General features: G+C 41.0%; 2 protein-coding genes across 3 annotated transcripts; both read left to right on the top strand.

Moving 5' to 3' along the window:
- The first annotated feature begins 35 nt into the window (after nt 1–35).
- Nucleotides 36–2,977, top strand: LOC137174938 (zinc finger protein 25-like). Its single transcript, XM_067580480.1, has 3 exons — nt 36–137; nt 642–769; nt 894–2,977. The coding sequence occupies exons 1-3, from the start codon at nt 51–53 to the stop codon at nt 2,269–2,271; spliced, it is 1,593 nt and encodes a 530-aa protein (XP_067436581.1). The 5' UTR covers nt 36–50; the 3' UTR covers nt 2,272–2,977.
- Nucleotides 2,978–4,017: 1,040 nt separating this feature from the next.
- Nucleotides 4,018–10,144, top strand: LOC137174936 (zinc finger protein 260-like). 2 transcript variants are annotated; one of them, XM_067580479.1, is made up of 4 exons: nt 4,018–5,066; nt 5,489–5,560; nt 6,518–6,611; nt 7,665–10,144. In XM_067580479.1, the coding sequence occupies exons 1-4, from the start codon at nt 4,808–4,810 to the stop codon at nt 9,082–9,084; spliced, it is 1,845 nt and encodes a 614-aa protein (XP_067436580.1). In that variant the 5' UTR covers nt 4,018–4,807; the 3' UTR covers nt 9,085–10,144. The 2 variants fall into 2 exon arrangements, with proteins under 2 accessions (XP_067436580.1, XP_067436579.1); XM_067580478.1 differs by having other exon boundaries at nt 4,023–5,066; nt 7,662–10,144.
- Nucleotides 10,145–10,324: the final 180 nt, after the last annotated feature.

Genomic DNA, 10,324 nt, shown 5'->3' on the forward strand with positions numbered 1-10,324 from the left:
TTTAGTGATTTAGTGCCGCTAATTATTAAATCAAGGTAACATTTGAAGGTATGAGCTATATATATATATATATATATATACACAGGTCCATCAAGTCCACCGGGAAAGGAAGATCGGCTCTTTACATTCGACTGAAGGTATTTGTCAAGTTGTGTAACTGTTTCATTTCCTGTCGAGAGCCGAAGGTCCGAGTGGGATGTTCAGTTGAGTCGTTCAACAAGCTGCAGGACAAGACGTGTGTTCATGTTTGTAAGTTAGATCAAAAGGAGACTTTAGCAGGAAGCTAATGTGGGTTGTTGTGTTGTGGAGCAGGATGCAATCAGGCTCAGTGTGACGTCTGCTCTGCTGATGGTAGAACGACACGTTATGACTTCATGAAAGGATTTGATTCAATGTATGGAAATAAAGACTCCAGCTACGAAAGCAGATAACTAACAGCATCACATCAAATTAATGTAAAACTAGGGGGCGCCATCACAAAACCAAAAATATAAAATATAAATTTCTCCCTTTTGGTTTCTGATATTTTTCTCAAAAGAGAAAACAGGCCAAGTGATTTACAGAGCAGATATGTTGCTGTAGTAGGTAAAAAAAATGTAATTTAATCTCAGTTGGTTTTTAAAACTGTTGATTTCTTCCAGACAGCAAAGAAATCCCTGATCAGCAAGGAGCGACTTCCTCCTCCACAGAGAAAAGACGAAGCCGCCAGTGACGCTCTGTCCACCTCTTCAGCACTGACAGGAAGTGATGAAACCAGACCGCATGCAAGGTGAGTCACCCAAGAAGCTGGCAACCATTTTATCATTAAACAAGTATCCCCAGTAAGCACATTTTGATACCGTGAAACATAAAGGTTCATGTAAATCATCAAACTCCTTATTTTCTATTATCAGTTCCCACAACAAAGAAACAGAGGAAACAGAGGACGGTGATGACGGAGAAGATTGTGGAACATCAGAGCCGGACAAAATTAGAGCCATTTCTTCTTCCTGCCCCGCAGCTGAGAGCAAAGGGGACGATGATGATGATGAGGAGGAGGAGGAGGTGATGGTGGACGACAGAGATGGCGACTGGAAACCAGACAAGTGTGATGAGGAGCTGGAGGAGAGTGAACCTGAACCGAACTCATCCAAGACAGCGAGGAAGCCACAAGTCAAACATTCAGGTGTCAAAACAAAGAGAAGCAAACGGATCCATTCGTCTCCGAAGGCGTCGACTGAGAACAGTGATGCTCTTCTCTCCTGTAAAGTCTGCACAGTTCTGTGCACGTCGACGAACATGTTGGTAAAACACGTCTGGAGTCATGTGGACGATCCAGAGAGAGTTTGTGGAGTGTGTGGAGAACATTCAGAGTCTGCAGAGGAGCTGAGGAGTCACCTTCAAAGTCACCAGAAAACTCACAGCTGCAACATCTGCGGAAAGTCTTTCATGACTGTTTCTAGTCTAAACAGGCACGCTAGTCTTCACACAGAAAAGAGACAGTACAAATGTGACGTCTGCCATAAAGCTTACACTCATAAGTCGGGTTTGAAGAATCACAAGTGGGAGCACGTGGAGGATAAACCACACAAATGTGACATCTGCCACCAGTCTTTTGGTTTCCCACAGCAGCTGAGGATTCACATGAGACGCCACACAGGTGAGAAACCGTACCGCTGCAAAGAGTGCGGTAAATCTGTCAGTGACTTCCGATCTTTAACCCGACACATGCTGCTTCACACTGGGGAGAAACGTTACAGCTGTCAGGTCTGCGGGAAACATTTTTTACTTCCCGGAAAACTGAAAGAACACGAGAAAATCCACACAGACAGAAGCAGAACGCACCTCTGCCACGTTTGCTGCAAAACGTTCCACAGACCAGGTGAGTTAAAAGCTCACCTGGAAACACACAACAAGGCGAGGTCGCACATGTGCGGCGAATGCGGCAAGGGGATGTCGTCTCGAGGAGCTCTGAAGAGACACATGATAATCCACAGTGGGGAGAGACCGTACGGCTGCTCAGAGTGTGGACAAACCTTCAGCTGCTGGAACGTTCTCAGATCCCATCAGAAGACGCATTCAAGCTTGAAACCGTTTGTTTGCGAGGTTTGTGGGAAACCGTGTGCGAGACAAGAACACCTGACGGTTCACATGAGGACGCACAACGGAGAGAGACCGTACAAATGTTCTCTGTGCGACAAAGCCTTCACTCAGAGTCATTGTGTGAAAACACACATGAAGAGTCACCAGAGGGAAGAAACGTCAGCAGTGGATGGACTGATGCTCGGTTGACGTCTGTTCTAGAGCTGCAACTAATGATTATTTTCATTAATTGGTTAATCAATTCATTGTTTGGTCAATAAAATGTTAGAAAAGAGTGAAACATATCGATCGCTTCCCAAAGCCCAAGATGACGTCCACAACCCAAACAAATGCATTTTACTGTCATAGAAGACTAAGAAGAAACCAGAAAAAAATCACATTTTAGAAGCTGGAATACGAGAATTTGGAATTTTTATCCTTTGAAAATGGCTCAGAATGATTGTAGAAACTCATAATGTAATCTGCCAATAATGTGAAAAAAATGGTGAGCCATTCAAATGCAAACCACATACAGTTGTTCCTTTATGTGCATTGTAGATGTTTTATGTACTGAAATAACGCCCACTGTCTCAGAACCTCATAAAAAGTCCAAAGCCAAAAACATAAACAAGATATTGGCCAGTCTAGTTCAGTCTATGAATGAATGAATAGTTTGTCAGGAATTGTATTTCTGTCTATAAATGGTAGTGGATCGTCCTGCTATGTTGGTTTCACAATGTGCTTCTTTTTTCAGAAACTAACTGAAAGTGCGTTGATGTGAACCTGTCAAAAGAAGAAAAAAGCTACTTCTTGCTTTCTTTAGATTACTTGCACAAACCTTTGATAAATAGTTTGTGTAATTTGCACACACACGGATACATACACTAATGAATGCTCTGAAAAACATACAGTAGATGGTAGATTTTGAAAATAGACTTCTGGAGAGTAAAAAAAAAAGAACTAACTCAGTTCTATATTAGAAGATATAGTAATAAAACATTTTTACTGCATGTGAAATAAAAATCCAATGAAATTTTCAGGTTTTACTGGACAGATACAAATGTATCTTCAGTCTTTTATAGAGACGTTTGTAGCCAACATTAGCAACGTGTTGGGAAGAAATTGAGTGGGATCAAACTCAATGCTAACATTAAACAGCTAATAACGCAACTGTACTGATTATTGATTCTTCACTGATGAGTATTTCTTTGTTTTACTTCTGATCGGTTTTATATAAAAAAAAATCAGTCTGAAAGGTAAGCAAAGCTAGAATAAAAAGTACAATATTTCCTGGTGAAACCAGGCGCTATTTTTGGCGCCCCGGTTCCAAAAGTAAAAATCGTTAATTTTTCCCATACATGTCAAAGTTTTAGCCTTTCTACAGCCTGGATCAACATAAAACTCTCTTTTTTTAAAATCATCAGTACAAAAGACGAACAATTTTTAATCTTTATCTTTTTAATCTTATCTGGTTCTTTGCTAAAAGGTCGAAGGTACAAGACTGGACATAAAAACCTAAAGGTAGAAGTTAATTACAACTCCCAAGGTGCTTTTCAGCAAGAAAAAGCCAATCACGAAGCTTAAAATTCGGTCACATGCCATTAGCAGCAACATAAGCTAACGACTATGATGTTGAGAAAACCGATTTTACAATCTTGAATCAGTTTACTTTTGATATCTTTGGGTTTTGGACTGTTGGTCGGGCAAAATAAGATCTTTCAACATGTCGCCTGTGACACTGAGAAATGATAACAGGCATTTTTTACTATCTTATAACGTTTTATAGATGAAACAATCGATCAATAGAGGAAATATTCAACATATATATTGATAATGGAAATAATTATTACTTGCGACTAAAATTGTTAAATTATATTCTTTGTGATATTAAAAACGTTTTAAATGTAATATTGTAAACGGTGCTGTGTTTTCTTTACAACTTCAAGAGCAAAGAGATTTTTATTCCATACTACTCAGATTCGCGCCCTTGGCGTCTTCTCCATAGCAACGGCGGCTGAGGCCCATGGGTATTGTAGTATTCTTAGCCATCCTTAACGGCCAAAATCACGGACAAAACGTTATTTCTCAAAAACGAAGTTGAAATAATTTAAACTGGCGGTCATAATATAAACATGATTGTTACATTATCCAGGAGAGTCCTGAGGTTCTGTGTTGAGTCATACTGAGGATATTGTTTAAAGAAATATGTTTTAACTTAAATGTTCTGGTCTGGTCAAACATCAGAAAAGCAGCGCCGGCTACATGTTCACTTGGTGATTCATTGGTGTCATTAGTAGTATTCATTTATATATATAAATACGGTGTAGTTAATATAATTAGATATAGATATTACTGAGGAAACCAAGGAATCTCACGGGCTTTTTTTTAGTTTCTAGTCGGACGGTATTTCCATGTGCTCAGCCCGTGAGTGTCTGGGTCGTGTCTAGATGGTAACCCTAGGTTTGCGGAAGATCTCGCGAGAATGACCATTTTAACCCAAACCATGATTTTTCTCTACCTTACTCTAGCCAGGTTTCTTTTGTGCCCAAACCAAGTCAGACCATAACCACGGCGTTGTCACGTCATAAACATCATTATTTTGTACAACGCATGTTTGTTTTTTTATTTTAAAAGAATGCAAATCTCGCGAGGGTTCCGCAAATCTACGATTTAAGGTTACTATTCAGAAACGACCGAGTTTCTGCCATATCTGCGGACAAAAACGTTTCTGACTAACTGTGAAATTATGTTTTATTGGACAAATGAGAAGCCAGCGGAGGCTGAGACACCCGACAGTGTCAGTAACATGTCTAAAGCGGAGATACTGAGAATAATCATCTCTGAGAAACTGGCAACAGCCGCGCAGGAAATCTTAGCGGTTGTTGAGAGAACCGTAGCCGGGTACGAGGAGGAGGCTTCGGGCTTCAGGCAGGAGATCGACCGGCAGAGGAGACAGCTGGAGGTTCTCCTGCAGCCTCAGGTCAAACTGGAGAGAATAATAGACAGTAAGTAAATAAATAAATAAACATCAATATGCTGTTATGTTTTTAAATCTAATCTGTTTTCAGTTTTCTGTTGTATTAACGTACAAGATGTCAACATAAAATGCCATTAACAAACTTGACAGACTTTCTTTAGTTATCACCAATCTGCAAACATCAGACTGACGTTGCTCACTTTTTAATTCTGCATACATTGAAACCACAGTTGCATTAAACACATTTTTTTTTCTTAAATGTGAAGTTGAAGATAAAATGCCAAAACATGTCACCTGCACATCAGCAGTTTCCCTTTGAAGTGTGTAAATGTCTCAGCAGAAATATGTTTTTTATTAAACCATATTTCCACAATCATCTCAGCAAAGACGTTTAATAGAAAAGTGATGATGTTGTCGTTGACACATAAACAAATTAAACTTTGCTTCCAGCTGCAGATCACTATGGGGTGATCATGGAAGAGGAGGAAGAGGAGGAGGAAGAGGAGCACAAACAGCAACAGAGTATGTCTGCACACTATTAACTGTAATAATAATCACTTGTGTTGGAGGACGTTTTGCTCTGTGGACAACAACGGAGGAATAAGATATATCAGACTTTCATTGTTGGTTTAGATTCAAACATGAAGAAAAATATCCTTTAAAATGTCCTGAATTTAAATGTATTCTTTTATTCTAATCAAAGATGTGACAAATCATCTTGTTTTGTACAATCTGCCTGTTGTTTGTAAAGACGGTGATGATGATGGTAAAAGAAATTCCGTGAGTTATTGATTACATTAAAGACATTAAAGTTCCCCTCTACTCAAACATTAGTTTTTCTTCTTGTTCCTTCAGTTGGATGTTTGTGCAGAGTTTGTTTTCACATTCATCTGCTTCTCTGTGCTCATTAAAAATCCTGTTTTAAGGGGGCGGGACTATGAGCAGGATTTGTGACATCACAAATAGTTTGGAAGCCAATCCTGGTCCAGTATTCAACTTACACAGGTGTGATGTGAAAACTTGAAGCCTCCAGTGCACAAACACTGATAATGGACTTTACAGTGAAGTAGCAGACATCTGGTGTCCAACAGGAACACTTTTGAAATGAAATATATTTGCATATTTATAGATTCAGGATGTTTTAATGAGGGAGAGGTACCGAAGAAGACTTGAAACTAGCGATTGAGTCCATAAACTCATTAGGAAAGTGTTTACTGAGGAAATAACTCAAGAGAGAAGTAGGGTCATTTTCTCAGAGACTTCTATACAATCAGACTTCTTCTTGGAGCCGGTGGAGTCGCCCCCTGCTGGCCGTTAGAGAGAATGCATGTTTAAGTCACTTCCTGTTTGGGTGGAAACAGTAGTGTAGTACTGTTTGTTGCCTTCAGGGCTACTGGTTGTACTGGACGTCATACACTGGAAAACGAATCCAAAAGCTGAAGAAATGTGACTTTTAATACATTCTCCTTTTATGTCCAGGTGTGGAGGACTCTGAGAGAGTGAGCCTCCTCAATAGTGATGAGGAAGAAGAAGGTGAAGAAGAGGAGGAGGAGGAGGAGCAACCAGCACTGAGGTAACAAGATTGCAAAGCATATTTCCATCAGTATCTGTTGTTGTTTAATGGGTTGATGAAGAGTACCTACCTGTAGCTGACAGCCTATTTGATGAACCTTTGTGGGGTCTCGCTCTCCTGATGATTTTATTTCTTTCTGTCGTCATACTGGTTCCTAAACAGGCCGATATGTTGGTGTTAGCATGTTTCCTTCTGTCAGATTAGCAGAAACTTTCTTGTAATGGAAGGAAAAACTCAGAGATCCAATTTAAAATACAAGTATGTCACTTCGGACCATAGACGGTATAAAAACATGGACGTAGTTAACGTGACATCACCCGTTGGTTTCTGAAGAGCGGTTTTGAAGCTCAAAGTGAGCCGCTCATGCAGTGCGTGACTCTGCCTAACTCCCAGCCAATCAAAAATGGGCAAAGAGGCGGGCCGAATGGCTGAAACAAGCCACCTAGCGGCTGGCAGACCTGTCACTCAAAGCAGCGATGTCCTTCGTTATGCAGAACTTTACAGCTTAATAACATTTAAACGGGTGAGTTATAAAAAAATTCACCCCCCGTACAGTTGTCATGAAAGAGGAAATTAGCTACAGAGACCAAAACCGTTGTTTGTACCAGGCTGTAAACATGTTTATTTCTGCTGTAAAGTTGGTATTTTAACATGGAGGTCTATGGGGATTGACTCGCTTTTGGAGCCTCAAGTGGTCGTTCAAGGAACTGCAGTTTTTGGCTTCATTTCTCAGCCCCGGAGGTTACCGCTTGCTTTGGATGGGATTTAAATGACAGGAGGAGCAGCGAGTTCGAGTTAAAAAAAAAAAAACAGTCGCTCATTGCATCTGTAATAATTAGATTTTACTAGATTACTAGATACTAGATATTACTAGTTTTAAATCACTGCAGCTCCTCTAGAGGAATAAATTGTGTCTGAATTGGGCTTTTAGGGTGAAATAACTTGAACCCCAGCGGTGTTGGAACCATTCTTGCCATGTTAAAAGATGCTCATAGGGACTTAAAAATAAATACTTTAAAAATAACTGCTAAATGTTTCTGCTTTCCACAGCAGCCATATTCAACAAGAAGAGGCCAAAAAAGAGGACGATCTGTCCAGCAGCTGGACATCACAGCAACAAGAAGAAGACGTGGAGACAGAGGGAGCTCACGACAAACCAAGTGATGATGTTGAAGCTGCTGAGAGCGAAGGTGACGGTGGTGATGATGATTATGATGAGGAAGAGGAGGAAGAGGAGGAGGAGGAGGAGGTGATGGTGGATGACAGAGACGGCGACTGGAAACCAGACAAGAGTGACGACGAGTTGAAGGAGGGAGAACCTGAACCGACGAGGAAGCGACAAGCCAAACGTGTCAAAACAAAAAGCAGGGAGCTGATCCAGTCGTCTCTGAACGCGTCGACTGAGAACAGCGACGCTCTCCTCTTCTGTAAAATCTGCAGAGTCCTGCGCGGGTCGACGAACATGTTGATAAAACACGCCTGGAGTCACGTAGGCAATCCGGAGAGAGTTTGTGGAGTGTGCGGAGAACACTCAGAGTCTGCAGAGGAGCTGAGGAGTCACCTGCAAAGCCACCAGAAGATTCACAGCTGCAACATCTGCGGGAAGTCTTTCATCAACTTAAATAGCCTCCGAGAGCACACTGCTGGACACACGGGACAGAAAACATATAAATGCGATATTTGCCACAAAGCGTTTCATCTTAAGATAAACTTGACTTCCCACCAGAAGGTCCATGTGGAGGATAAACCGTACAAATGTGATATTTGCCAAAAATCATTTAGTTATAAGGGGGAACTCAAAACTCACAGCAGGTTGCACACAGGTGAGAAGCCATATCAGTGTGACGTGTGCAGTAGATCTCTCGGTAGCCGTCGATCTTTATCCACGCACATGTTGATCCATTCAGGAGAGAAACATCACGGCTGCGAGGTTTGCGGGAAGCGTTTCAAACGTCTCCAAGATCTGAGAAGCCACGAGAACATCCACAAAGCCCGAGACAAACCGTATCTGTGCGAGGTTTGCTGCAAAGCGTTTCATTCAAGCTTCGGATTGAAGTCCCACCTGAAGACACACAACGCACACCAGGAGAGAGCGCACGTTTGCAGCGAATGTGGCAAAGGATTCACCTCCAAGATGAATCTGATGGCCCACATGAAGAGCCACTCTGAGGAGAGACCGTTCAGCTGCTCAGAGTGCGGTAAGTTATTTAAATTCAAGAATAACCTCAATGCTCACCTGAGGCTCCACACGGGACTCAAACCGTTCGTCTGTGGTGTTTGTGGGAAAACGTGTGGGAGACAAGACCACCTGGTGGTCCACATGAGGACACATAATGGGGAGAGACCGTACCAGTGCACAGTCTGCGACAAAGCCTTCACTCAGAGCCACTGTCTGAAAACACACATGAAGAGCCACCAGGCGGAAGAAACGTCAGCAGCAGATGGATCCGATTCCCAAAAGACATTTCTATAAACTCTCTCCAAAAGAAGGATTGACAGTAATTTACCATTGACAGAGGCTGTAAATAATTACTGCTATAATTTGGTGTTTTTAGCAGTTGCCGTGGTTTTTAAGTATTTGTATGGAAGTTAAAAGAAGCCCATTTATGCCAGGAACAGGAAAAAATAAATGAAATATTAAGAATGAAGATAGAATAGGATTTATGAGATATTCCATACTGAAATATGTCAGCTGTGAAGTTTTCTTAATGTCCCCAGAGGATGAATCCTACTGACTTTTCCTTTGGCACCATAAGGTCAACATTTGTGATTCAGAGTGAACTATCTCCACAACTATTTGATAGATTGCCCTGAAATGTATAATGGATATTTAAGGTTCCTGCAGGGAACCTTCTAACCGTGTTTGGTGATCCTCTAACTTTTCATCTAGCGCCACCATCTGGTCAAAATTTCAGTTTGTCCAACACTTTGGTTTATGACCAAATACCTGCAAAACTAATATCACCCTCATCAGCACTGTGCTGTACTTTGTGTTTAGTGCTAATTAGCAAATCTTAGCATGCTGATGTTTGCATTTAGCCTCTTTCACACATGCAGTCTATCCTTCATGGGATCATGTGTAAACGGGAGCAGGGATCGGATATTAAGGGAAATCTGTACTGTCAATTTCCCACCTCAAGACCTAGTAACATTTCAGGGAAAATGCTGGTACGGCTGCGTTGTGAATGAAAGCAGTAACATTGCAGGGACAAACACGTAAAGGGTTACGTCCATCTGACGAAAGACACTTTCACATGGAGCAAGCGAATCAATCACAAGACTCCGCTGATGATGTATTTGAATCCGCAACTTGTTAATTGGTTTCCATGTTTAGTCAATAAAATGTATGAAAATCATCAAACAAAAGTCTCAACGCAACTTCCCAGAGACTCGTTTCCTCTGCTCAACAATCCAAAACCTCACAATTTACTTCTATCTGACAAGGCGGAAGAAGCGAATATTTACGTCACGATGACGACATACTGTTGACACATCGTAATTGTTCTCAATAAATCATCTTTTTTGGAAACGTGTTCAATGTGTGGCTGTTTTTTTCCTCTTGAGATCTAGCGATACCTTCAAGCATTCAGCTAGAGCTGCAGTGATTAGTCGATTAGTTTCCAACTATTCAGTTAATTGCCAACTATTTTGATAATCGATTAATCATTTGGAGTTTGTTTGTTTTTTCAAAAAAATTCCAAATTCTCTGATAT

Source organism: Thunnus thynnus, chromosome 22, assembly GCF_963924715.1.
Source record: "Thunnus thynnus chromosome 22, fThuThy2.1, whole genome shotgun sequence".
Lineage (NCBI taxonomy): Eukaryota > Metazoa > Chordata > Actinopteri > Scombriformes > Scombridae > Thunnus > Thunnus thynnus.